This window comes from Ranitomeya variabilis, chromosome 5 (genome assembly GCF_051348905.1).
Source record: "Ranitomeya variabilis isolate aRanVar5 chromosome 5, aRanVar5.hap1, whole genome shotgun sequence".
Classification (NCBI taxonomy): Eukaryota; Metazoa; Chordata; class Amphibia; order Anura; family Dendrobatidae; genus Ranitomeya; species Ranitomeya variabilis.
In genome coordinates this window covers 235,229,448-235,257,414 of record NC_135236.1, presented here as the reverse complement: position 1 = coordinate 235,257,414, position 27,967 = coordinate 235,229,448, and the positions used below count along the sequence as shown (strand labels likewise).

General features: G+C 47.8%; 1 protein-coding gene across 1 annotated transcript in view; it reads left to right on the top strand.

Moving 5' to 3' along the window:
• The window catches only part of LOC143775586 (cysteine repeat modular protein 2-like), a 422,741-nt gene extending 395,166 nt beyond the window's left edge, over positions 1-27,575 (top strand). The window contains exons 15-16 of the mRNA XM_077263910.1: positions 20,774-20,945; positions 27,038-27,575. Coding sequence (XP_077120025.1) covers positions 20,774-20,945; positions 27,038-27,447 — 582 coding nt within the window. The 3' untranslated portion in view covers positions 27,448-27,575. The remainder of the gene's footprint in view (positions 1-20,773; positions 20,946-27,037) is intronic.
• The last annotated feature ends 392 nt before the right edge of the window (positions 27,576-27,967 follow it).

Sequence of the window (27,967 nt, the reverse complement as noted above, 5' to 3'; positions counted from 1 at the left end):
CACAGTAGCGTGTCAGACACTGCGAGATCGTAACGATATCGCTACAACGTCACGAATCGTGCCGTCGTAGCGATAAAAATGCCACTGTGTGACGGTACCCTAAGGGGAGCAGTGAGAATAGAACAGTGACAAGTCCTCTTTAAAAGGAACCAGTCATCAAACTCGTGCTGCCCAAACCACAGGCAGCATAACTTAGAGCCTGGCTGTGTGATTGCAGCCATTTATGCTTTATTCTGAAATACTCTGAATAGCTGGCCACGGACTATGGCCACAATTGATCAAAAGTGAATATGCCAGAAGTCTGCCATTAAAACCCAGCTTTGCTGAAACAGGCAGAGCTGGGATGGAATAGGGACTTGATGCAGCAGATCATCTAGTTTATAACAATGTTTTAAGCCACAAATCTTATTCCAGTCTCTTCACTGGAGTAAGATTTGTGGCAAGAAAAACGCATTAGCGGTGCCAAGGACTGTATTGCTAAGGCGGATAAGGCTACAAAACGCATGAGTGCTGCGATTTCTGCCATACAAGCGAAAACGGACGACTTTGAAAATAGGTCCAGGCGCAATAATGTGTGGCTGATTGGGGTGCCTGAAAAGACGGAAGGCGCGGCGCCAACAGAGTTCTTTGAAAATGGCCATTAAACCATATTGGAGCCAACAAGTTATCTCGGATGTATGCTATTGAAAGAGCACACCGCGTGCCTATGTATCCCCTCCCCCCTGGGCGTCCTCCTAGACAAGTACTAGTCAAGGTCTTGCACTACCGTGACAGAGACGCCATTCTCAGACATGCCAGAGAGAACCCGGATTTGCAGATAAATGGCTCCAGGATTTCCATATTTCCGGACTTCTCCATAGAGGTGCAGAAGCAGAGAGACAAATTTGTCCATATCAAGAAGAGGCTGAGGGAGATCGGCGTCACTTATTCGATGCTGTACACGGCCAAACTAAGAGTGGTCGCTGAAGGGAAAGTGCATTTCTTCACGGAGGATAAAGAGGCACTCGGATGGCTGGACAGCAATGAGCAACATTTGCGTCAAGCGAAATTAAAGGACTCAGTGGGATGATAGAACGGTTCTTTCTTATTCTTGTTTCTCTTTTACTGCCTCCTTTTTTGAGGGATCCATTGGCTCCTTTTTCCCCCCCTGGGTTTTTTGTGTTCTTATGAGGTGGGGATGGGCCCTTGTTGGATCTCGAGTTGAAATTTAAATAGGCTGCAATCCACAAGTCATGTGAGAGTCCCAATAGTTTGGGACAAGCGGCGGGACTGTTGGACGGGGTTAACAGACTGTTCCGGATAAAGTGCGCTCTCCCCTCCATGATAGGAGGGGATGGAAGGATGGGATGGGGATTTGTTGGGGATGTTTCTGTTGTGTGGGGGGAGGGGGGTGGGGTTGGGGAAATATTTGTATAATGTACATCACCATGGTTACTGTGGTTGTGGCTTTGGCCGCAAATGGATGAAAGAATGTGGGATAATATATACTGAGGAGGGAAAATGGCGGGAAGAATGAGAATTGTGAGTTGGAATGTCAGGGGTTTGGCATCTGGTGTGAAGCGGCAAGCTGTGTTTAAATTTTTGAATGATGCCAAGCCGCCAGTGATCTGTCAGCAGGAGACTCATATGGTGAAGGAGAGAACGCATTTTCTGGCTAAGAGATGGGTTCAGGTGGGGTACCATGCCACATTTTCAGCATATTCCAGGGGGGTCAGCATTCTCATTTGTGCCGGGGTACCTTTTGTGTATCACAAAGTGGTTATAGATCAGTCGGGTAGATTTGCATGTTTGCTTTGTAAATTGTACGGATGTCTGATGTGTCTGGTTTCAATTTATATTCCACCACCATATTGTGGAAAAGTTATCCACAGAGTTCTGGGAATATTGGAGGAGACACCGGGGATACTGTTTTTGATAATAGGGCACTTTAACAACATTCCGGATGCACACTGGGATAAGGGGAGACAAGAGCCATTGAAGTCGGGTGGTAATTGCACACCATTTGGTGCCGTCCTGAGGGAAACTGCTGTGCATGATTTATGGAGGATTTCTCATCCTGGGGTGTATAAGTATTCCTGTTTTTCATCCTCTTTCGCTTCTTTGTCAAGAATAGATCTGGCCTTGGGCAATTCACAAATGTTGGGCCTTGTAGGGGAGGTAACGTATATGGCTAGAACAATATCTGATCATTCCCCCATAAGTGTGATACTTGAGGGTGTGGGGTGCATGTGGAGGCTGAATCCGTTCTGGCTACACCTTATTGATTTAGATGGACACATAGGGGGGGAAATTAAGGAGTATTTTAAAATTAATGCTGGGTCGGCTTCGGTATTGATGGTATGGGAGGCCATGAAGGCCTATTTCAGAGAGCTCTGTATTAAGGGGATATCCCGAATCAAGGCAGAAACAGGCAGGAAGGATCGGATGTTGATAAAAGAGTTGGAGGAGGCTGAGGAGGCATTAATTAACGATCAATCCCCAGAGGCACAGGGAAGGTTAAAGGTGGCACAGAATAGAGTATGTCAGATGGCAATGAAAACAGCGGAACGTAGAAGAATGTTTCAAACTGCCAAATACTTTGAAGAGGGGGACAGGGCGGGCCATCTCCTTTCCAGAATAGTGACGGCGCGGAGAGATTCCACACATATAGTCGCTTTGAAGGGAAGGGATGGGAGGGAGCACACTGGTTGCAAAGCAATTTTGGAGGTGATGACGGAGTATTACTCGGATCTTTATAAATCACGGGTACAGCCAACGATGGAGGAGGTGGATGGTTTCTTGACAGGGGTACAGCTTCCCAGACTCTCAGTGGCCGATCGGGGACTTCTCGAGGAGCCGTTTAATTTGGAGGAGCTTGACGCCGCATTGGTCTCTATGCCCAATGATAAAGCCCCGGGGGTAGATGGGATCCCGGGGGAGGTGTATAAAAAATATAAAGAGATACTGCTTCCTGCCTTATTGGAGGTGTATGCTGCTGGTCTGGTGGAGGGGGAGCTGCCGAGGTCCATGCGGGAGGCAATAATTGTTGTACTGCCAAAACAGGGTAAGGATCCGAGGGACCCAGCTTCGTATCGCCCAATCTCGTTATTAACGATAGAAATCAAAATCTTGGCCAAGATATTGGCTAACCATCTTAACAAGGTGATAACAACACTAATACACCGGGACCAGTCCGGATTTATGCCCAATAGTTCTACAGCATGTAATCTTCGACAACTGTTTCTCAATATGCAGGTAACGACGGATAATATGGGTCGGAGGGTTGTGGTGTCTTTAGACGCCGCTAAGGCGTTTGATAGTGTGGAGTGGTGGTATTTGTGGGCGGTCATGAAGGCTATGGGTTTTGGTCAGAGGTTCATACTTTGGGTGCAGCTGATGTATGCGTCTCCAAGAGCCAGGATACTGGTGAATGGAGTCTTGTCAGGGGATTTCCCTTTATATAGGGGAACGCGGCAGGGTGCCCCTTGTCTCCTCTGCTATTTGCAATTGCTGTTGAGCCCTTGGCGGCAATATGGAGGGACAGGGATGTAAAGGGTTTTCAGTATGGAAACTATGAAGAAAAAATAGCCCTGTACGCTGACGATGTGTTATTGTTCTTGGAAGATGCACAGGAGTCTCTGGGGACCGCTATGAAGAGTATTTCTAAATTTGGGGCTCTTTCCGGATTATCTATTAATTGGGAGAAGTCTGTGTTGTTGCCCATGGACGCGGTGGCTCCTCTGACTCTTGACCTTGGGGTTCCCTTAAGAGTAGTACATGAGTTGAAGTATCTGGGCATTGTGGTTTCGGACAAAATAGAGGACTATGTGCGGCTCAATCTGACTCCTTTGCTTGGGAAGTTCCAGCAGAAGATTGGGGCCTGGAAGAAGCTATTTCTGTCGGTCGCAGGCAGAGCCAATTTGATCAAAATGATACTTATCCCTCAGCTCCTCTACATATTGCATAATGCTCCAGTGTGGCTGCCTCAGAGTAAATTTTATAGGATCAATACTCTATTTAGGGATTTAATTTGGAGGGGTGGACGGGCGCGCAACAAATTGGAACATCTGCAAAGGGCAAAGGATGAGGGTGGTCTGGCGGTCCCTAATCCATGGATCTACTATATAGAATCTCAATTCCAGCACATGATAGGTTGGGGAGAGCCAGAACAGAGCTCTTCAGCGGGAATAATCATTGAACGCGCGGTAGGGAAGGGCCCATTGTTGGCCAGTCTTGAAGCCGGTAGATTTAGAATTAACCCCCCAAAATTCCCAACAATAGCTATGATGGGGAAAGTATGGCAGAAAATTAAGCAATGGAGGGGAGTAACGGAATTTACGAGATATACGCCAATTTGGTTTGAACCTAGGTTGGCAGAGCTCATGAGATTGCGGGGGTTCGGTCAGTGGAGGCGCATTGGCATTTGGTTCGTGTCTCAGTTGCTTGATGGAGATGTTATTAAAACATTCGAGACACTTAGGACTGAGTTTCCTTTAACCCAGAAGTCATTCTTTCAGTACTTGCAGTTGAGACATGCCCTAAACTGTCAAAATGAGGTGTCGCGCGTGAATCTGCAGTCAGATAGCTTGTTGAATCTTGTTGGGCCTCGGAGGAGTACAAGGGGGTTCATTATCTTGATGTACAGGGGTCTGATGGATACCTTTTTATTGAAGCATCCATTAAGGATTAAGGAGAAATGGGTGGCGGATGTGGGCTCCTTGGGAGTCCATACTTCAATATATCCCCAGGGCTTCCCTGAGTGAGGCTAAGAGGGTGTCACAGCTATACCTGGTGTATAGGGTGTACAGGACCCCAGCATGGATGAGGAAGGCAGGACTGAGAGGTGACTCAGAATGTCCCAGGTGTGGTGAGGAAGGCGCTGATCTGCTACATATGATGTGGTCATGTGCTCGCCTCCAACCCTTTTGGGTGAAGGTGCTTAACTTGATCCAGGAGGTGACAGGAGTAGATGTTGTGCGTAACCCGCTGACTTGCCTTTTGGGCTGTATGGATGATATTGCTACGGATGAATGTGGAAGGCTGACTATCGCAAGATTGTTGTATGCTGCGAGAAAGCTTATTGCAATGCACTGGTTGGATGAAAAACCGCCAGGGAAAAAGGAATTTATCAACAAGATAAATTTTATTGTCCTTATGGAAAGAAATATATACAGTAAAGGCCCCGTCTCACATAGCGATTTACCAACGATCACGACCAGCGATACGACCTGGCCGTGATCGTTGGTAAGTCGTTGTGTGGTCGCTGGGGAGCTGTCACACAGACAGCTCTCTCCAGCGACCAACGATCAGGTAGGGCCACGCTTAGTAACCCGATGTTTACCCTGGTTACCAAAAAAAACCAAACAGTACATACTCGCCTTCTGATGTCCGTCAGGTCCCTTGCCGTCTGCTTCCTGCTCTGACTGAGTCGCCGTACAGTGAGAGCAGAGCGCAGCGGTGACGTCACTGCTGTGCTGCGCTCTCACTGTACGGCCGGATCTCAGTCAGAGCAGGAAGCAGACGGCAAGGGACCTGACGGACATCAGATGGTGAGTATGTAGTGTTTGTTTTTTTTTACATTTACGCTGGTAACCAGGGTAAACATCGGGTTACTAAGCGCGGCCCTGCGCTTAGTAACCCGATGTTTACCCTGGTTACCAGTGAAGACATCGCTGGATCGGTGTCACACACACCGATTCAGCGATGTCAGCGGGACCTCAACGACCAAAAAAAGGTCCAGGCCATTCCGACACGACCAGCGATCTCACAGCAGGGGCCTGATCGCTGGTACGTGTCACACATAGCGAGATCGCTACTGAGGTCGCTGTTGCGTCACAAAACTAGTGACTCAGCAGCGATCTCGCTAGCGATCTCGCTATGTGAGACGGGGCCTTTAGAGAGGTCAGAATACAAACTTTGAAAATGTGTGGGGTGGATGGATGGATTGCCCAGGTGTGGCGTCTGCTGAGCTACTGCAAAGTAGAATGGGTGTTGTGTAGTTGATTCTGGGGGGACTCCTACATGTACAGGCGTGTTTTTCTGAAGCTTGTTATCTTTTCTTAAGAGGTGATGCTGTCAGATGGTTGTATTGGATAATGGGCAAGAGATTGGGGGAGCGAGAGGGGGGTTGGTTAGGTGGTAAGGGTGTTGTTTAGTAAAATGAAAATATATTGTCAGGTCATGTATCTAATGTACAGTATTTGTCTGGAAATTGTATCGGACTGTGTTAATGGCGTGTCATGCTTTAATAAAAAATACATGATTTAAAAAAAAAAAAAAAAAAAGATTTGTGGCGAGATGCACATATCACTTTTCAAAAGTGCCTAATTCATTAAGGCTGGTTTCACACTTGCGTTTTGATCTGCAACGTTTTTTAAAAAAACGCACGTGGTGAAAAAACGCATGTAAACGCATGCAAACGCTGCGTTTTTTAGAAACATGCGTTTTTGCGGCAAAAAAAAAAACGCGGCAAAACGCGGCGTTTTCCCACGTTTACATGCGTTTTTTCCCGCGTTTGCGTTTTTGAAACGCATGCTGAGAAGTGTGTGACAGCTGCCAAACATCAAAATCAACTAGAAAACACACTATTAATAGAATTAGCTAGGGTTAGGGTTAGGGTTAGGATCCCTAGGGTTAGGGTTAGGTGTAGCTTTTTATTAGAATGTCCTGGTCACCAGGTCACTGATAAGCCACCCCCCACCATCAAGGTGATAAAGGGATCCAAACCCTAACCCTACCCCTAACCATAGGGATCCAAACCCTAACCCTAACCCTAACCATAACCCTAGGGATCCTAACCCTAACCCTAACTGTAACACTAACCCTAACCCTAGGGATCCTAACCCTAACCCTAAGGGTTATGATCCTAACCCTAAGGGTTAGGGTTAGGATCCCTAGGGTTAGGGTTAGGGTTAGGATCCCTAGGGTTACTAGGGATCCTAACCTTAGGGTTAGAGTTAGGGTTTTCTTGTTTTTTCTTGTGTTTAGGGTTAGGGTTAGGGTTAGGGTTTTCTTGTTTTTTCTTGTGTTTAGGGTTAGGGTTAGGGTTAGAGTTTTCTTGTTTTTTCTTGTTTTCTTGTGTTTTTCGGTAAAAAAGCATGCGTTTTTAACGCAAGCAAACGCATGTGCTTAAAAACGCATGCGTTTACATAGACAGCAATGCATTTTTTTGCCGCGAATAAACGCATGAGTTTTTTGCGGCAAAAAAACGCCGCTAGAAATTACTACATGTTGCATTTCTGCAAATGAACGCACGCGTCAAATAACGCATGCGTTGCCGAAAACGCGTCAAAACACACGCTAAAAAACGCATGCGTTTTTCAATGTTAAGTATAGGAAAAAAAACGCATGCGTTTTTTAGCGCTGAAACGCTGCCGATCAAAACGCAAGTGTGAAATAACCAGGCGTTGTTACTGCCACAACAGAATCGGGTGCTCGTGAAAACAGGAAACAATGTCTATATAGCAGTAATAGCAAGAAAACGAGCACTCACCATCTGTACAAAAGTCTTCCTTTATTGCGGCTTCATGTTAAAAAAGCAGGATATTACAGGGAGAACTGTGGTTCCTAATGACGACGATCGTTTCGCTCCTCTGAGCTTCTACGGGTCTGCTCACCCGCACTCTGCAGACCCGTAGAAGCTCAGAGGAGCGAAACGATCGTCGTCATTAGGAACCACAGTTCTCCCTGTAATATCCTGCTTTTTTAACATGAAGCCGCAATAAAGGAAGACTTTTGTACAGATGGTGAGTGCTCGTTTTCTTGCTATTATTTCTTAAAAGAAACCTTGACATCTATTACATACAGGGTAACCTGTATCAGACATGGGTTGCATGGTCTCAGCCAGGTAGCTTTGACTCTGGATCACTGCGGTATTTCAGAGGAAAACATTCTTTAAAAGCCGCCAGAGACTGAGTCACACTGGAAACTATTCAGACAAGCGGGTTCCTGATGGCTTCCCTCACTGGCTCCCTTTGTGTGCATATATAGGGAGAGACCTGTCAATCTAAGGCATTGGGAGGGGAGAATCCACCAGGGACCTGCCAGTCCTACTACTCTACATCGTCTACTAGTCTACATAGTCTACCGCAGCATTTCAGAGTCCAACATACCTGGCTGAGATCATACACCCAGGGCCTGATACTGTTGTGACCCCAATGGCAGAGGGTCTCAGGAATAATGCTAAGTCTGTAAATACAGAAAACCAGCTCATAGGGCAGTGGTAACTGGGCTGACCATATAACTAATCCTAGCACCACAAATACCAGCAGCCGGGGAACGTTCCTACGTTGATCCTAGACGTCTCGCGCCAGCCAGAGAGCTAACTACCCCTAGAAGGGAAAAGAAAGACCTTTCTTGCCTCAAGAGGAAATACCCCAAAAAGTTGGATAGAAGCCCACCACAAATAATAACGGTGAGGTAAGAGGAAAAGACAAACATAAGAATGAGCTAGGTATTTAGCAAAGAGAGGCCCACTAGCTAATAGCAGAATATAGAAAGATAACTTATATGGTCAGCAAAAAATCATATAAAAAATATCCACACTGGAAATTCAAGAACCCCCGAACCGTCTAACGGCCCGGGGGGAGAACACCAGCCCCCTAGAGCTTCCAGCAAGGTCAGGAATAACATTTAGTACAAGCTGGACAAAAATGATAGCAAACAAATAATCCAAAAAAAACAAAGAAGCAAGACTTAGCTTAATTTAGCACGAACCAGGACCAGCAAACAGGAGCAAACAGAATGTGTCTGATAACACCGATGCCAGGCACTGGACTAAGGTTCCAGGAGGTTTAAATAACAACACCCCTGAAGTAACGACCCAGCTGGGTGCAAACAGAGGGAAGGAAATCCCAGAGTCATATCACTAGTAACCACTAGAGGGAGCCAAAAAAGTCTAATTCACAACAGTACCCCCCCCTTAAGGAGGGGTCACCGAACCCTCACCAAGACCACCAGGGCGATCAGGATGAGCAGCGTGAAAGGCACGAACTAAATCGGCCGCATGCACATCAGAGGCAACCACCCAGGAATTATCCTCCTGACCATAACCCTTCCACTTGACCAAATACTGAAGCCTCCGCCTGGAGAGACGAGAATCCAAGATCTTCTCCACCACGTACTCCAACTCGCCCTCAACCAACACCGGAGCAGGAGGCTCAGCAGAAGGAACCACAGGCACAACGTAGCGTCGCAACAAAGACCTATGGAACACGTTGTGAATGGCAAACGAAACCGGAAGATCCAAGCGAAAGGACACTGGATTAAGGATTTCCAATATCTTGTAAGGACCGATGAAGCGAGGCTTAAATTTAGGAGAGGAGACCTTCATAGGAACAAATCGAGAAGACAGCCACACCAAATCCCCAACACGAAGTCGGGGACCCACACCGCGGCGGCGGTTGGCAAAACGCTGAGCCTTCTCCTGTGACAATTTTAAGTTGTCCACCACATGATTCCAGATCTGCTGCAACCTATCCACCACAGAATCTACTCCAGGACAGTCAGAAGGCTCCACATGTCCCGAGGAAAAACGAGGATGGAAACCAGAGTTGCAGAAAAATGGCGAAACCAAAGTAGCGGAACTAGCCCGATTATTTAGGGCAAACTCAGCCAACGGCAAGAAAGTCACCCAATCATCCTGATCTGCCGAAACAAAACACCTCAAGTAAGCTTCCAGAGTCTGATTAGTTCGCTCAGTTTGTCCATTAGTCTGAGGATGAAAGGCAGACGAGAACGATAAATCAATGCCCATCCTAGCACAAAAGGATCGCCAGAACCTGGAAACAAACTGGGATCCTCTGTCAGACACAATATTCTCAGGAATGCCGTGTAAACGAACCACATTCTGAAGGAACACAGGAACCAGATCGGAAGAGGAAGGCAGCTTAGGCAAAGGCACCAAATGGACCATTTTTGAAAAGCGATCACATACCACCCAGATGACAGACATACCCCGAGACACCGGGAGATCAGAAATGAAATCCATGGAAATATGTGTCCAAGGCCTCTTCGGGACAGGCAAGGGCAAGAGCAACCCGCTGGCACGGGAACAGCAAGGCTTAGCTCGAGCACAAGTCCCACAGGACTGCACAAATGACCGCACATCCCGTGACAAGGAAGGCCACCAAAATGACCTAGCCACCAGATCTCTGGTGCCAAAAATTCCCGGATGACCTGCCAACACCGAGGAATGAACCTCGGAAATGACTCTGCTGGTCCACTTATCAGGAACAAACAGTCTGTCAGGTGGAAAAGAGTCAGGTCTACCAGCTTGAAATCTCTGCAACACACCTCGCAAATCAGGAGAAATGGCTGACAAAATAACTCCTTCTTTAAGAATACCAACAGGTTCTGTGACTCCAGGAGAGTCAGGCACAAAGCTCCTTGAAAGAGCATCAGCTTTCACATTCTTTGAACCTGGTAAATACGAGACCACAAAGTCAAAACGGGAGAAAAACAATGACCAGCGGGCCTGTCTAGGATTCAAGCGTTTAGCAGACTCGAGATACATCAAATTTTTGTGATCAGTCAAGACCACCACACGATGCTTAGCACCCTCGAGCCAATGATGCCACTCCTCAAATGCCCACTTCATGGCCAGTAATTCCCGATTGCCAACATCATAATTCCGCTCAGCAGGCGAAAACTTCCTAGAGAAGAAAGCACATGGTCTCATTACCGAGCAACCAGGGCCTCTCTGTGACAAAACGGCCCCTGCCCCAATCTCAGAAGCATCCACCTCGACCTGAAAGGGAAGTGAGACATCAGGCTGGCACAAAACAGGCGCCGAAGTAAACCGGCGCTTCAACTCCTGGAACGCCTCCACGGCTGCAGGAGCCCAGTTAGCAACATCAGAACCTTTCTTGGTCATATCCGTCAAAGGTTTAACAACGCTAGAAAAATTAGCGATAAAACGACGGTAGAAATTAGCAAAACCCAAGAACTTCTGAAGACTCTTAACTGACGTGGGTTGAGTCCACTCATGAATAGCTCGGACCTTGACTGGGTCCATCTCCACAGCAGAAGGGGAAAAAATAAACTCCAAAAAGGGAACTTTCTGTACTCCAAAGAGACACTTTGAGCCTTTAACAAACAAGGCATTCTCACGCAAAACCTGAAACACCATCCTGACCTGCTCCACATGTCAGTCCCAATCTTCAGAGAAAACCAGAATATCGTCCAGATAAACAATCATAAATTTATCCAGATACTTCCGGAAAATATCATGCATAAAGGACTGAAATACTGAGGGAGCATTAGAAAGCCCAAAAGGCATCACCAAGTACTCAAAATTACCTTTGGGCGTATTAAATGCAGTCTTCCATTCATCACCTTGCTTAATGCGCACAAGGTTGTACGCACCACGAAGATCTATCTTGTTGAACCACTTGGCACCCTTAATCCGGGCATACAAGTCCGACAAGAGAGGCAAAGGATACTGAAATTTTACAGTGATTTTATTCAGTAGCCGATAGTCAATACAAGGTCTCAAAGATCCGTCCTTCTTGGCCACAAAAAAGAATCCCGCACCAAGAGGGGAAGAGGATGGACGGATATGCCCCTTCTCCAAAGACTCCTTGATATATGAACGCATTGCGGCATGCTCAGGTACTGACAGATTAAATAATCTTCCCTTAGGAAATTTACTACCTGGAATCAAATCTATGGCGCAGTCACAGTCCCTATGAGGAGGCAGAGCACTGGATCTGGACTCACTGAATACATCCTGATAATCAGACAAATACTCAGGAACTTCCGAAGGAGTAGAGGACACCGGCGGGGAATCAGTATGAATTCCCTGACAGCCCCAACTTGACACAGACATTGCCTTCCAATCCAGGACTGGATTGTGGGTCTGTAACCATGGCAGACCCAAAACGACCAAATCATGCATTTTATGCAGAACAAGAAAACGAATCACCTCCCGATGTTCAGGAGTCATGCACATGGTCACCTGCGTCCAAAACTGCGGTTTATTTTCCGCCAATGGCGTAGCATCAATACCTCTAAGAGGAATAGGATTTACTAACGGTTCAAGAACAAAACCACAGCGCTTGGCAAATGACAGATCCATAAGACTCAGGGTGGCACCTGAATCCACAAACGCCATAACAGGGTAAGAAGACAAAGAGCAAATTAAAGTCACAGACAAAATAAATTTAGGTTGCAAATTACCAATGGTGACAGGACTAACAACCCTTGTTAGGCGTTTAGAGCATGCTGATATAACATGTGTAGAATCACCACAGTAAAAACACAACCCATTCTGACGTCTATGATTTTTCCGTTCATTTCTAGTCTGAATTCTATCACATTGCATTAAATCAGGTGTTTGTTCAGACAACACCACCAGAGGATTAGCGGTTTTGCGCTCCCGCAAACGCCGGTCAATTTGAATAGCAAGCGCCATAGAATCATTCAGACTTGTAGGAATGGGGAAACCCACCATCACATTCTTAATGGCTTCAGAAAGGCCATTTCTGAAATTTGCGGCCAGAGCACACTCATTCCACTGAGTAAGCACGGACCATTTCCGAAATTTTTGGCAATACACTTCAGCTTCATCCTGACCCTGAGAAATAGCCAGCAAGGCTTTTTCTGCCTGAATTTCAAGATTGGGTTCCTCATAAAGCAATCCGAGCGCCAGAAAAAACGCATCAATATTCGCCAATGCCGGATCTCCTGGTGCTAGCGAGAAAGCCCAATCCTGAGGGTCGCCCCGCAAAAAAGAAATAACAATTTTAACTTGCTGAGCTGAATCTCCAGATGAACGGGGTCTCAGAGAAAGAAACAATTTACAATTATTCTTGAAATTCCTAAACCTAAATCGATCTCCAGAAAACAATTCCGGAATAGGTATTTTAGGTTCAGACATAGGACTACTGGTAACAAAATCTTGTATACCCTGCACACGAGCTGCCAGCTGGTCAACACTTGTAATCAAGGTCTGCCCATTCATGTCTGCAGCAAGCACACGCCACTCAAAGGTAAAGGGGAGGAAGAGAAGGAAAGAAAAAAAAAAAAACTCAGAATTTCCTTTCTTATTATCCCACTTCTGCAATGCTTTAAACATTCAATGTTAGCCTGGCATACTGTTGTGACCCCAATGGCAGAGGGTCTCAGGAATAATGCTAAGTCTGTAAATACAGAAAACCAGCTCATAGGGCAGTGGTAACTGGGCTGACCATATAACTAATCCTAGCACCACAAATACCAGCAGCCGGGGAACGTTCCTACGTTGATCCTAGACGTCTCGCGCCAGCCAGAGAGCTAACTACCCCTAGAAGGGAAAAGAAAGACCTTTCTTGCCTCCAGAGGAAATACCCCAAAAAGTTGGATAGAAGCCCCCCACAAATAATAACGGTGAGGTAAGAGGAAAAGACAAACATAAGAATGAGCTAGGTATTTAGCAAAGAGAGGCCCACTAGCTAATAGCAGAATATAGAAAGATAACTTATATGGTCAGCAAAAAATCCTATCAAAAATATCCACACTGGAAATTCAAGAACCCCCGAACCGTCTAACGGCCCGGGGGGAGAACACCAGCCCCCTAGAGCTTCCAGCAAGGTCAGGAATAACATTTAGTACAAGCTGGACAAAAATGATAGCAAACAAATAATCCAAAAAAAACAAAGAAGCAAGACTTAGCTTAATTTAGCATGAACCAGGACCAGCAAACAGGAGCAAACAGAATGTGTCTGATAACACCGATGCCAGGCACTGGACTAAGGTTCCAGGAGGTTTAAATAACAACACCCCTGAAGTAACGACCCAGCTGGGTGCAAACAGAGGGAAGGAAATCCCAGAGTCATATCACTAGTAACCACTAGAGGGAGCCAAAAAAGTCTAATTCACAACAGATACATGCTGCCCACAGATTGGACAGGATCTCTCAGCTGTCAGGTTCCCTTTAATGAATCAGGAGGGTTTCACAGCAGTATGCCCCTTCATCAAGACTGGCTCGAACAATGTCGGTCTTGATGACTCAGGGCCTATGTTCCTCAACTAACTAGTTCATTGCAGGTCTATGGTGAGCTTGTTCCTGCCTTGATCCCCTTGTCTTACAAGCCTCTCCCTGCACAAACGAGCTGGCAACACAGCGCTCTTAGACGAATGTTGTGAATTTACCTTTTGGCTCCCTCTAGTGGCTACTAGTGATTTGACTCTGGGTATGTCATTCATCCCTTGTATGCTCACCTGGGTCGTTAGGTCAGGGGTGTTGCTATATAAGCTCCCTGGACCTTCAGTTCAATGCCTGGCAACGTTGATATCAGAGCTAATCTGTAGTGCTCTTGTCTACTGATCCTGGTTCCTGCTTGATTAAGCTAAGTCTGCTTTCTTGCTTTTTGCTATTTGTTTTGGTTTGCATTTTTGTCCAGCTTGTATATAATCTGTTTCCTGACCTTGCTGGAAGCTCTAGGGTGGCTGGTGTTCTCCCCCCGGGCCGTTAGACGGTTCGGGGGTTCTTGAATTTCCAGCGTGGATTTTGATAGGGTTTTTGTTGACCATATAAGTTATCTTACTACATTCTGCTATTAGTAAGTGGGCCTCTCTTTGCTAAAATCTAGTTCATCTCTGTGTTTGTCATTTCCTCTTACCTCACCGTTATTATTTGTGGGGGGCTACTATCCTACTTTTGGGGTCTATTCTCTGGAGGCAAGAGAGGTCTTTGTTTTCCTCTTCTAGGGGTAGTTAGTCCTCCGGCTGGCGCGAGACATCTAGCGACCAACGTAGGCATGTTCCCCGGCTACTGCTAGTGTTGGCGTTAGGAGTAGATATATGGTCAACCCAGTTACCACTGCCCTATGAGCTGGATTTTTGTACGTCGCAGACTTACTTGTTTCTCTGAGACCCTCGCCATTGGGGTCATAACAGTTTGCCAGGCCAGTATTAAATGTTAAATGCATTGCAGAAGCGGGATTATAAGAAAGAAAGTTCTGAGTTTTTTTTTTTCTCTCTCTCATTTTTTTTTTCTTTTCCCCTTTACCTCTGAGTGGCTTGTGTTTGCTGCAGACATGAATGTCCAGACCTTGATTACAAGTGTGGACCAGCTTGCTGCTCGTGTGCAGGGCATACAAGATTATGTTATCAGAAGTCCTATGTCAGAACCTAAGATACCGATTCCTGAACCGTTTTCCGGAGACCGATTTAAATTTAGAAATTTCAGGAATAATTGTAAATTGTTTTTGTCCCTGAAACCCTGTTCATCTGGAGATTCCGCTCAGCAAGTAAAAATTGTTATTTCTTTTTTACGGGGCGACCCTCAGGATTGGGCCTTCTCGCTGGCGCCAGGAGATCCGGCATTGGCTGACATTGATGCGTTTTTTCTGGCGCTCGGTTTGCTTTATGAGGAACCCAATCTTGAGATTCAGGCAGAAAAGGCCTTGCTGGCTATGTCTCAGGGCCAGGACGAGGCTGAAGTGTATTGCCAAAAATTTCGGAAATGGTCCGTGCTGACCCAGTGGAACGAGTGTGCATTGGCTGCTAATTTTAGAAATGGCCTTTCTGAAGCCATTAAGAATGTGATGGTGGGTTTTCCCATTCCCACAGGTCTGAATGATTCTATGGCCCTGGCTATTCAAATCGACCGGCGGTTGCGGGAGCGCAAAACCGCTAATTCCCTCATGGTGTTGTCTGAACAGACACCTGATTTAATGCAATGTGATAGAATCCTGACTAGAAATGAGCGGAAAATTCATAGACGCCAGAATGGCTTGTGTTACTACTGTGGTGATTCTACACATGTTATCTCAGCATGCTCTAAACGTCTTACTAAGGTTGTTAGTCCGGTCGCCATTGGTAATTTGCAACCTAAATTTATTCTATCTGTAACTTTGATTTGCTCACTGTCATCGTATCCTGTCATGGCGTTTGTGGACTCGGGTGCTGCCCTGAGCCTTATGGATCTGTCATTTGCCAAGCGCTGCGGATTTGTTCTTGAGCCATTGGAAAATCCTATCCCTCTTAGGGGTATTGATTCTACGCCATTGGCAAAAAATAAACCGCAGTTTTGGACACAGGTTACCATGTGCATGACTCCCGAACATCGGGGGGTAATACGTTTTCTTGTTCTGCATAAAATGCATGATTTGGTTGTTTTGGGTTTGCCATGGTTACAGACCCATAATCCAGTCTTGGACTGGAAGGCTATGTCAGTGTCAAGTTGGGGCTGCCATGGAATTCATGGAGATTCCCTGCCCTTGTCTATTGCTTCTTCTACGCCTTCGGAAGTTCCGGCGTATTTGTCTGATTATCAGGATGTCTTCAGCGAGTCTAAGTCCAGTGCGCTGCCTCCTCATAGGGAATGTGACTGTGCAATAGATTTGATTCCTGGCAGTAAGTTTCCTAAGGGGAGACTGTTTAATCTGTCGGTACCTGAACATACCGCGATGCGTTCATATATCAAGGAGTCTCTTGAGAAGGGGCATATCCGTCCTTCTTCTTCCCCTCATGGTGCGGGATTCTTTTTTGTGGCCAAAAAGGACGGATCTTTGAGGCCTTGTATTGACTATCGGCTTTTAAATAAGATCACTGTCAAATTTCAGTATCCTTTGCCGCTGTTGTCAGATTTGTTTGCCCGGATTAAAGATGCCAAGTGGTTCACCAAGATAGACCTTCATGGTGCGTACAACCTTGTGCGCATTAGGCAGGGCGATGAATGGAAAACCGCATTCAATACGCCCGAAGGTCATTTTGAGTACTTGGTGATGCCATTCGGTCTCTCTAATGCACCTTCAGTTTTTTAGTCCTTCATGCATGACATTTTCCGGAAGTATCTGGGTAAATTTTTGATTGTTTATCTGGATGATATTCTGTTTTTTTCTGATGATTGGGACTCGCATGTGGAGCAGGTCAGGATGGTTTTTGAGATTCTGCGTGAAAATTCTTTGTTTGTAAAAGGCTCAAAGTGTCTCTTTGGTGTACAGAAGGTTCCCTTTTTGGGGTTTATTTTTTCCCCTTCTGCTGTGGAGATGGATCCAGTCAAGGTCCTTTTGGTGGCCTTCCTTGTCAAGGGATGTGCGGTCGTTTGTACAGTCCTGTGGTACTTGTGCTCGAGCTAAGCCTTGCTGCTCTCGTGCCAGCGGGTTGCTCTTGCCCTTGCCTGTCCCGAAGAGACCTTGGACACACATCTCTATGGATTTTATTTCTGATCTTCCGGTGTCTCAGGGCATGTCTGTCATCTGGGTGATATGTGACCGTTTCTCCAAGATGGTCCATTTGGTTCCTTTGCCTAAGCTGCCCTCCTCTTCTGATCTGGTTCCTGTGTTCTTCCAGAACGTGGTTCGTTTGCACGGCATTCCTGAGAATATTGTGTCGGACAGAGGATCCCAGTTTGTTTCCAGGTTCTGGCAATCCTTTTGTGGTAGGATGGGCATTGAGTTGTCGTTTTCATCCGCTTTCCATCCCCAGACTAACGGACAAACGGAGCGAACTAATCAGACTCTGGAGGCTTATTTGAGGTGTTTTGTCTCTTCTGATCAGGATGATTGGGTGACCTTCTTGCCGTTGGCTGAATTTGCCCTTAATAATCGGGCTAGTTCCGCCACCTTGGTTTCGCCATTTTTCTGCAACTCTGGTTTCCATCCTCGTTTTTCCTCGGGACATGTGGAGCCTTCTGACTGTCCTGGGGTGGATTCCGTGGTGGATAGGTTGCAGCGGATCTGGGGGCATGTGGTGGACAACTTGAAGTTGTCACAGGAGAAGGCTCAGCGTTTTGCCAACCGCCGCCGCGGTGTGGGTCCCCGACTTCGCGTTGGGGATTTGGTATGGCTGTCTTCTCGATTTGTTCCTATGAAGGTCTCCTCTCCCAAATTTAAGCCTCGTTTCATTGGTCCTTACAAGATATTGGAAATCATTAATCCTGTATCCTTTCGCCTGGATCTTCCGGTGTCGTTTGCCATCCACAACGTATTTCATAGGTCCTTGTTGCGGCGGTACGTTGTGCCTGTGGTTCCTTCTGCTGAGCCTCCTGCTCCGGTGTTGGTTGAGGGCGAGTTGGAGTACGTGGTGGAGAAGATCTTAGATTCTCGTCTCTCCAGGTGGAGGCTTCAGTACCTGGTCAAGTGGAAGGGCTATGGTCAGGAGGATAATTCCTGGGTGGTCGCCTCTGATGTGCATGCGGCCGATTTAGTTCGTGCCTTTCACGCCGCTCATCCTGATCGCCCTGGTGGTCTTGGTGAGGGTTTGATGACCCCTCACTAAGGGGGGGGTACTGTTGTGAATTTACCTTTTGGCTCCCTCTAGTGGCTACTAGTGATTTGACTCTGGGTATGTCATTCATCCCTTGTATGCTCACCTGGGTCGTTAGGTCAGGGGTGTTGCTATATAAGCTCCCTGGACCTTCAGTTCAATGCCTGGCAACGTTGATATCAGAGCTAATCTGTAGTGCTCTTGTCTACTGATCCTGGTTCCTGCTTGATTAAGCTAAGTCTGCTTTCTTGCTTTTTGCTATTTGTTTTGGTTTGCATTTTTGTCCAGCTTGTATATAATCTGTTTCCTGACCTTGCTGGAAGCTCTAGGGTGGCTGGTGTTCTCCCCCCGGGCCGTTAGACGGTTCGGGGGTTCTTGAATTTCCAGCGTGGATTTTGATAGGGTTTTTGTTGACCATATAAGTTATCTTACTACATTCTGCTATTAGTAAGTGGGCCTCTCTTTGCTAAAATCTAGTTCATCTCTGTGTTTGTCATTTCCTCTTACCTCACCGTTATTATTTGTGGGGGGCTACTATCCTACTTTTGGGGTCTATTCTCTGGAGGCAAGAGAGGTCTTTGTTTTCCTCTTCTAGGGGTAGTTAGTCCTCCGGCTGGCGCGAGACATCTAGCGACCAACGTAGGCATGTTCCCCGGCTACTGCTAGTGTTGGCGTTAGGAGTAGATATATGGTCAACCCAGTTACCACTGCCCTATGAGCTGGATTTTTGTACGTCTCAGACTTACTTGTTTCTCTGAGACCCTCGCCATTGGGGTCATAACAGACGAATACCTGGCACGCAGAGACCAGTTCCGCCCCCAAGAAAAAGCAGTCAGTGTAGCTAAGGAAGGATAGGGATTTTTTTGTTCCCTCTGAAATGTAAAGTGCTGCAGTATATATTCATGCTATAGAAATAAAAATTATAATTATTTTATTAAAGTATATTAGACAAGAGATTAGAATATAGCATTAAATAGATAGAATGAAAATTAATTTGTTTCTTTAACCACCCCTTTAAGCGTGTCAGCATCGGGCTGTACAGTCTACACTTGAATACCTAAACTATTTACAGTTGTAGCAAACTTTTGCATGAAATACCTTCATTTTTCCACTAGATGGTGCACTATACTTAGGACATTAACTTCTTTTTTCTGGTAATAAAAGAAGTGAATGATTCATAGTTTGGTTTTACAATGCAAAGATGCAGGGGGGATGCACACATGGCAGACCTGCAGCAGGTTTACAGAATACTTATCAATGCTATAAGTGCATGCAGACCAACCTTATATAGTGGTAAAAGAGGCAAGGAGGTGTTAAAACTTATTATGAATTGTGTAGTAATGGTATGTATACATTGTAAAGCAGTGTTATTCAATTGTATTACATCTGGAGCAGTTATTTGGTCACTGTATGTTGGTATTATTTGAGCACTCTATTTCATAATTCTTATTTAGGTAACTGTAATTTAGCAATGCGTGCCATTGGTACTATATAATAATAATCTTTATTTTTATATAGCGCTAACATATTCCGCAGCGCTTTACAGTTTGCACACATCATCATCTCTGTCCCCAATGGGGCTCACAATCTAAATTCCCTATCAGTATGTCTTTGGAATGTGGGAGGAAACCGGAGAACCCAGAGGAAACCCACGCAAACACGGAGAGAACATACAAACTCTTTGCAGATGTTGTCCTTTGTGGGATTTGAACCCAGGACTCCAGTGCTGCAAGGCTGCAGTGCTAACCAATGAGCCACCGTGATGACATTTTTTGTATTGAATATATCAAAGGGCATAACCCAAAATAGGACCAGCCCTGTGCATGTCAAAACTGATGCCCATTGAGTAATACTGAACGTGTTTTTTCAGATGACCGACCAGCCCAAGACAAAGAATTCGAGTAGTTAGGGTGATGGAGCTACCTTCCTTCCTTTTCTGTGGATTGTCTCATATTTATTGCTGGGTTGTAATCTTTGTTTTCACTGGAATATCTTTATTGTATGTGCCTACATGTGAAGCTAGTTCAGACTTATAGGGGCTGTCCACTACTGGAAAATAAAACAATGTAAGCTGCCCTCTCACAATGGCGCCAATGGCGCTATCTACCACTGCAGCCAATCAGTGGTGACTGATCAGTGGCAGTGCATCAATATTCCATGAGGTCGGCCATCTACTCTGACAAAATAGTAGGGGCTGACCCACCTTGGCTGCAGTGGGCACGTGACACAACAATGTCACATCTTCCATTGGGAACAGCAGCGCTGCAGCAGGTCAGTACATTGTTTTTATTCTCCGCGAAGCCCTAAATTGATTAAGCAGGGGTTGTCCAGAAGTGGACAAACCCTTTAAGTAGTTTTTTTTACTCTAGTCCTATTAGTAATACTTGTATTTATCAAAGACATATATGTAAAACACATGGACATGTAGACACCTATATAAAGTATCCATTCAAGAAAACAAGTGTTTTACTACATTTTTCTTTATTGTAAGAGTGCTCTTTCTCCATTTTCTACAGTGATTTGGTTTAGTGATTTTTATATTTTTGTAAATCTCTAAATGCCATAAGGTCAAACTTCCATAATTACATCTTTCTAATTGCAGAGTGTTTGTCAGCCGTGTGATCCTTCCTGTAGACATTGCTCTGGACCTGGATCTGACCATTGTATATCTTGCAATAGTAAAACTGCATGGTCTCCTGAAGAAATGAGATGTATTAACTGTTGTGATTCAGAGGCTGATCAAAATGACTGCTGTTTTTGTGATGTCAATTCAGGTATGAGCACTGGAATATAATATGCTTTTCTTCTCCATCATATCCATCCTGCCCCATGATCCTGCACCATCTGTCTCCATCCTGCCCCATGATCCTGCACCATCTGTCTCCATCCTGCCCCATATTCCTGCACCATGTGTCTCCATCCAGCCCCATAATGATGCCCCATCTGTCTCCATCTTGCCCCATCTGAATCCATCCTGCCCCATAATCCTGCACCATCTGTCTCCATCCTGCCCCATGTTCCTGCACCATCTGTCTCCATCTTACCCCATGTCTCCTGCACCATCTGTCTCCATCCTGCCCCATATTCCTGCCCCGTCTGTCTTCATCCTGCACCATGTCTCCATCCTGCCCTGTGTCTCCGTTTACTGTAATGGATAAGTTCGTTGGGGGGATCGCGTGAGATGGGGGAAAGACGATGAATTCTGTTTTGTCCATGTTAAGTTTTAGGAATCTAGCAGAGAAGAATGATGAAATAGCGGTCAGACATTGAGGGATTCTGGTTAGTAGGGTGGTGATATCTGGTCCAGAGATGTAAATATGTGTGTCATCAGCATAGAGATGATACTGATAACCCTCAGATTCTATGAGCTGTCCCAAACAGCACATAATTCTAATAGTCCAGGAGAAATGTGTTGTTATTGGAACACATAGAAGTTTTATTATATTACTAGCTATTGAACCCGTTCTACGCCCGGGTGGCGAGCATTTATATTGGAATATGGTCTCCATCCTGGTATGTGCTGCTCCCATCCTGTCATATGCTGCTCCATCCTGCGCCCCCATCCTGTCATGTGCTGCTCCACCGTGTCATGTGCTGCTCCATCCTGCGCCCCCATCCTGTCATGTGCTGCTCCACCGTGTCATGTGCTGCTCCATCCTGCATCCCCATCCTGTCATGTGCTGCTCCACCGTGTCATGTGCTGCTCCATCCTGCGCCCCCATCCTGTCATGTGCTGCTCCACCGTGTCATGTGCTGCTCCATCCTGCGCCCCCATCCTGTCATGTGCCACTCCACCGAGTCATGTGCTGCTCCATCCTCATCCCCATCCTGTCATGTGCTCCCATCCTGCGCCCCCATCCTATCACGTGCTGCTCCATCCTGCGCCCCCATCAGTGCGGGCGGCTGTGCTGAGTGCGGGCGGCTGTGCTGAGTGCGGGCGGCTGTGCTGAGTGCGGGCGGCTGTATGTGGCTGTGCTGAGTGCGGGCGGCTGTATGTGACGTGGCTGTGCTGGGTGCGGGCGGCTGTGCTGGGTGCGGCAGCTGTGGACGGCTGTGCTGGGTGCGGTGGCTGTGCTGGGTGCGGTGGCTGTGCTGGGTGCGGTGGCTGTGCTGGGTGCGGTGGCTGTGCTGGGTGCGGTGGCTGTGCTGGGTGCAGCGGCTGTGCTGGGTGCAGCGGCTGTGCGTGGCTGTAGGCGGCTGTGCGTGGCTGTGGGAGGCTGTGCGTGGCTGTGCTGGGTGCGGCGGCTGTGCGTGGCTGTGGGCGGCTGTGCTGGGTGCGGCGGCTGTGCTGGGTGCGGTGGCTGTGCTGGGTGCGGCGGCTGTGGGTGGCTGTGCTGGGTGCAGCGGTTGTGCGTGGCTGTGGGCGGATGTGCTGGGTGCGGCGGCTGTGCTGGGTGCGGCGGCTGTGGGTGGCTGTGCTGGGTGCAGCGGTTGTGCGTGGCTGTGGGCGGCTGTGCTGGGTGCGGCGGCTGTGCGTGGCTGTGCTGGGTGCGGCGGCTGTGCGTGGCTGTGGGCGGCTGTGCTGGGTGCGGCGGCTGTGCTGGGTGCGGCGGCTGTCCGTGGCTGTGGGCGGCTGTGCGTGGCTGTGGACGGCTGTGGGAGGCTGTGCTGGGTGCGGCGGCTGTGCGTGGCTGTGGCGGCTGTGCATGGCTGTACTGGGTGCGGCGGATGTGCTGGGTGCGGCGGATGTGCTGGGTGCGGCGGATGTGCTGGGTGCGGCGGATGTGCTGGGTGCGGCGGCTGTGGGTGGCTGTGCTGGGTGCGGCGGCTGTGCGTGGCTGTGCTGGGTGCGGCGGCTGTGGTCGGCTGTGCTGGGTGCGGCGGCTGTGCGTGGCTATGGGTGGCTGTGCATGGCTGTGGGCGGCTGTGCTGGGTGCGGCGGCTGTGCTGGGTGCGGCGGCTGTGCGTGGCTGTGGGCGGCTGTGCTGGGTGCGGCGGCTGTGCGTGGCTGTGGTCGGCTGTGCTGGGTGCGGCGGCTGTGCGTGGCTGTGGGCAGCTGTGCGTGGCTGTGGGCGGCTGTGCTGGGTGCGGCGGCTGTGCGTGGCTGTGGTCGGCTGTGCTGGGTGCGGCGGCTGTGCGTGGCTATGGGTGGCTGTGCGTGGCTGTGCTGGGTGCGGCGGCTGTGCTGGGTGCGGCGGCTGTCCGTGGCTGTAGGCGGCTGTGCGTGGCTGTGCTGGGTGCGGAGGCTGTGCGTGGCTGTGGCGGCTGTGCGTGGCTGTGCTGGGTGCGGCGGCTGTGCTGGGTGCGGCGGCTGTGGGTGGCTGTGCTGGGTGCGGCGGTTGTGCGTGGCTGTGGGCGGATGTGCTGGGTGCGGCGGCTGTGCTGGGTGCGGCGGCTGTGGGTGGCTGTGCTGGGTGCAGTGGTTGTGCGTGGCTGTGGGCGGCTGTGCTGGGTGCGGCGGCTGTGCGTGGCTGTGCTGGGTGCGGCGGCTGTGCGTGGCTGTGGGCGGCTGTGCGTGGCTGTGGGCGGCTGTGCTGGGTGCGGCGGCTGTGCGTGGCTGTGGTCGGCTGTGCTGGGTGCGGCGGCTGTGGGCGGCTGTGCGTGGCTGTGGGCGACTGTGCTGGGTGCGGCGGCTGTGCGTGGCTATGGGTGGCTGTGCGTGGCTGTGGGCAGCTGTGCTGGGTGCGGCGGCTGTGCGTGGCTGTGGGCGCCTGTGCGTGGCTGTGGGCGGCTATGGTCGGCTGTGCTGGGTGCGGCGGCTGTGCGTTGCTGGTGGCGGCTGTGCGGGGCTGTGCTGGGCGCGGCGGCTGTGCTGGGTGCGGCCATTTTCTTGGTCCTGCTCCCGGAGTCGGCGCCTGCGCAGTCCGCGCTTTCCGGCGCCATTTTCTTGAAGACACTGCAATGTGTCTTCAAGAAAATGGCGCCGGAAAGCGCGGACTGCGCAGGCGCCGATTCCGGGAGCAGGGGGACAGTCACAGCCCGGAAGCGCGTCGGTGGAACGGGTCAGGTAAGTATACTCACCCTCCGCCTCCTGGCTCGTCCCTGCTTGTCCGGTGGAGATCGCGGTGTGCGTTCAGCGCTTACGCATACCGCGATCTCCTGGGAGCGTCGCTCTGTGCGGTCCAGACTGCGCCGGCGCTTGCGCTTGCGCAGTCTATAGAGGCTTCGGACAGAGTGACGCTCCCAGCGTTATATTATAGATATAGTCACTAGATGGTGGCCTGATTCTAACGCATCGGGTATTCTAGAATATGCATGTCCACGTAGTACAGTTACGTAGTATATTGCCCAGCGACATAGTATATTGCCCAGCCACGTAGTATATTGCCCAGTGACGTACTATATTGCCCAGCCACATAGTATATTGCCCTGGCACGTAGTATATTGCCCAGTCACGTAGTATATTGCCCAGCCACGTAGTATATTGCCCAGCCATGTAGTATATTGCCCAGCCACGTAGTATATTGCCCAGCCATGTAGTATATTGAACAGCCACGTAGTATATTGCCCAGCCACGTAGTATATTGCCCTGGCACGTAGTATATTGCCCAGTCACGTAATATATTGCCCAGTCACGTAGTATATTGCCCAGTCAAGTAGTATATTGCCCAGCCACGTAGTATATTGCCCTGGCACGTAGTATACTGCCCTGCCACGTAGTATATTGGCCAGCTACATAGTATACAGCACAGCGATGTAGTATATTGCGCAGCTACCTAGTATATTGCACAGAGCCACGTAGTATATTGCACAGCTTTGTAGTATATTGCCCAGTCACATAGTATATTGCCCAGCCACGTAGTATATTGCCCTGGCACGTAGTATACTGCCCTGCCACATAGTATATTGGCCAGCTACATAGTATACAGCACAGCGACGTAGTATATTGCGCAGCTTTGTAGTATATTGCCCAGTCACGTAGTATATTGCCCAGTCACGTAGTATATTGCCCAGCCTTGTAGTATATTGCCCAGCCTTGTAGTATATTGTCCAGCCACGTAGTATATTGCCCAGCCACGTAGTATATTGCCCAGCCTTGTAGTATACAGCAGAGCCACGTAGGATATTGCCCAGTGACGTAGTATATTACCGAGGCACGTATGTCACAGGTCCAAAAAATAAAAAATAAACATACTCACCTAACGATCCGAGGGCCCCTTGTAGTGTATCATACTCACCATTCTTGTCGCTGCTCCTCTGCGTCCCGTGTCTCCTCTTCCTGGGATCCTCATCCTGTGCAGATGGTAGTGCTCGGCTTCAGGAAAATGGCCGCGGGATGCCACGCGTGCGCAGATCGAGATCGCAGTGGCCATTTTCCTGAAGCCGAGTTCCATTGCAAGTGCCAGGGCTGGTGGGAGCAGGACCTATGAAGACGTCGCGGTCACGTGACCGTGACGTCACGGCAGGTCCTTGCCGCACACCAGCCCTGGGACGGGACCTCACCGCAAGCTGACGCTTGTAATGGAGCGGTCCGGGGAGCGTGGCGAGGAGTGAGAAAGGCGGCGGAGGGTGAGTATAGCAGGTTTTTTTTTTTATTTATTATTTTTAACATTACATTTTGTACTATTGATGCCGCATAGGCAGCGTCAATAGTACAAAGTTGGGGACACACAGGGTTAATAGCAGTGGTAACGGAGTGCGTTACCCGCGGCATAACGCGGTCCGTTACCGCCGGCATTAACCCTGTGTGAGCGGTGTATGCGGGCGCCGGGCAGTGAGTGCGGGGAGTAAGCGGCCATTTTTTTCTGGACTGTGCGCGTCGCTGATTGGTCGCGGCAGCCATGACAGGCAGCTGCCGAGACCAATCAGCGAACGAATAACCGTTACAGAAAGACGGAAGTACCCTTAGGCAATTATATAGTAGATTTTCTCCCAAACTCTTCTCTCAATTGTGGTGAAGAATATCCATTGTTAGTGTAAGGGGCTGTAGTGTAGAGCCTAGAAGTGTATTTCCTGGTATACTAATCCAGAAAGGTATATAAAGTTGTCATGTGTTGACAACTGAGCTGGGAGGGAAAAGATACTATGTGTATATTCTTATATGTAGGAGTGTAACCTTTCAGTATGTTTTTACTAATCAAATGGTATGGCTGAACATGTTGGAGAACACTGATATACAGTATACCTGTTTTGTAGTAATCTGAAGTGCTACCTTTATTAGTAAAATCATACTGACAGGTTCCTGTTAAGACGTTAAAGGGGTTGTCCACTACTCAGACAACCCCTTATAAATGCCTTTATTTCCCCTCCAGGAGCCACTTTGCTCTGAAAGCTTGCAAACATATTATTTTCTGGTTAGTCAATAAAGGTATCACTCCTAGAATACTTTTGTCATCATTGGACAGAAAAGTATTCACATCGAATTCTCCTCCAGTAAAAAAAACACCTATATTCACCTCTGGTACTGGCGCCATTCCAGAGGTGTCAGCACGGGCTCTTCCGGGGCTCATGTGGTGTTGTTATGTCACACGATTCCTGTGGTGAGTCAGTGCTGCCTTCACTCTCCTCTCAGATGGACATAATTGACATCCAGAGGAAGTGAGAAGGCAGCAGCAGCTCTCACTTCCTCCAGATGTCTTGATTTGTCTGAAGGAGGGGAGAATGAAGCTAGTGCTGATTGACTGTAGTTATCAGTTATCAAGTGATATATCAATGTCATGTGGGCCCCTGGAGAGCCAGTACCGACACCGCTGGAATGGTGCCAGTACCGGAGGTGAGTATAGGTGTTATTATTTTAGTGGGAGGAAACATAGGGATCCGGAAGGGGGTGTCCGAGTATTGTCAAACCCCTTTGTGACAACCAGGGAACTCATTGCTGCCTAGGATTCTTTCTTCTCATTTATGAATAGTTAGAATGTTAGTACTTGAGTTAGAAAAGGTCATGAAAGACTTACTGTAACTAATCATATACTTTCCTGCATTGCAGTTTTGTGCATAAAACATCTACAACTAGAAGCTGAGCAAGTTTCTTTGAAGAACCTGAAGTTTCCAGCCAGCTCCACAGTCTCTCTCTCTCCACATTTTTCTGCTGTGGCTCCTGTTTTGGTTTCATTACTTTTGATTATTGCTGTTGCACTACTAAGTATATGGGGGGTCAAATCCAAGAAGATGCTTTGCTGGAAGCAGAGCTATGAAAGGTTAGCAGATAGTCCTCAGGATGTGTCATGTCAAGATGAAGATTGCAAACAGGAGTACGAAGAAGATGAGGAGAATTTAGGTGAATGTGATGTAGTATATAGTACTAAAGATGGGACTGTGTACAAGAAGCTACCTTTCAAGATACACACAGCTGAAAGTGGGCTACTGAATAATGAAGATTGTATGAATAAAGTATAGTAGCTTTTTTGGATGAAATGCTAGGATGACCATCATCACAGTGTTTACGCACATCTTCGATAGCATGAAATCAATGTGCACATTTTAAAGTGCCTGAGATCAATGGAAATGGACATATCACACCATCCTTTGTACAGTCATATGAAAAAGTTTGGGCACCCCTATTAATCTTAAGCTTAATGTTTTATAAAAATGGTTTTTTTTGCAGCAGCTATTTCAGTTTCATATATCTAATAACTGTTGGACACAGTAATGTTTCTGCCTTGAAATGAGGTTTATTGTACTAACAGAAAATGTGCAATCTGCATTCAAACTAAATTTGACAGGTGCAAAAGTATGGGCACCCTTATCATTTTCTTGTTTTAAATACTCCTACCTACTTTTTACTGACTTACTAAAGCACTTTTTTTGGTTTTGTAACCTCATTGAGCTTTGAACTTCATAGCCAGGTCTATGCAATCATGAGAAAAGCTACTTAAAGTGGCCACTTGCAAGTTGTTCTCCTGTTTGAATCTCCTCT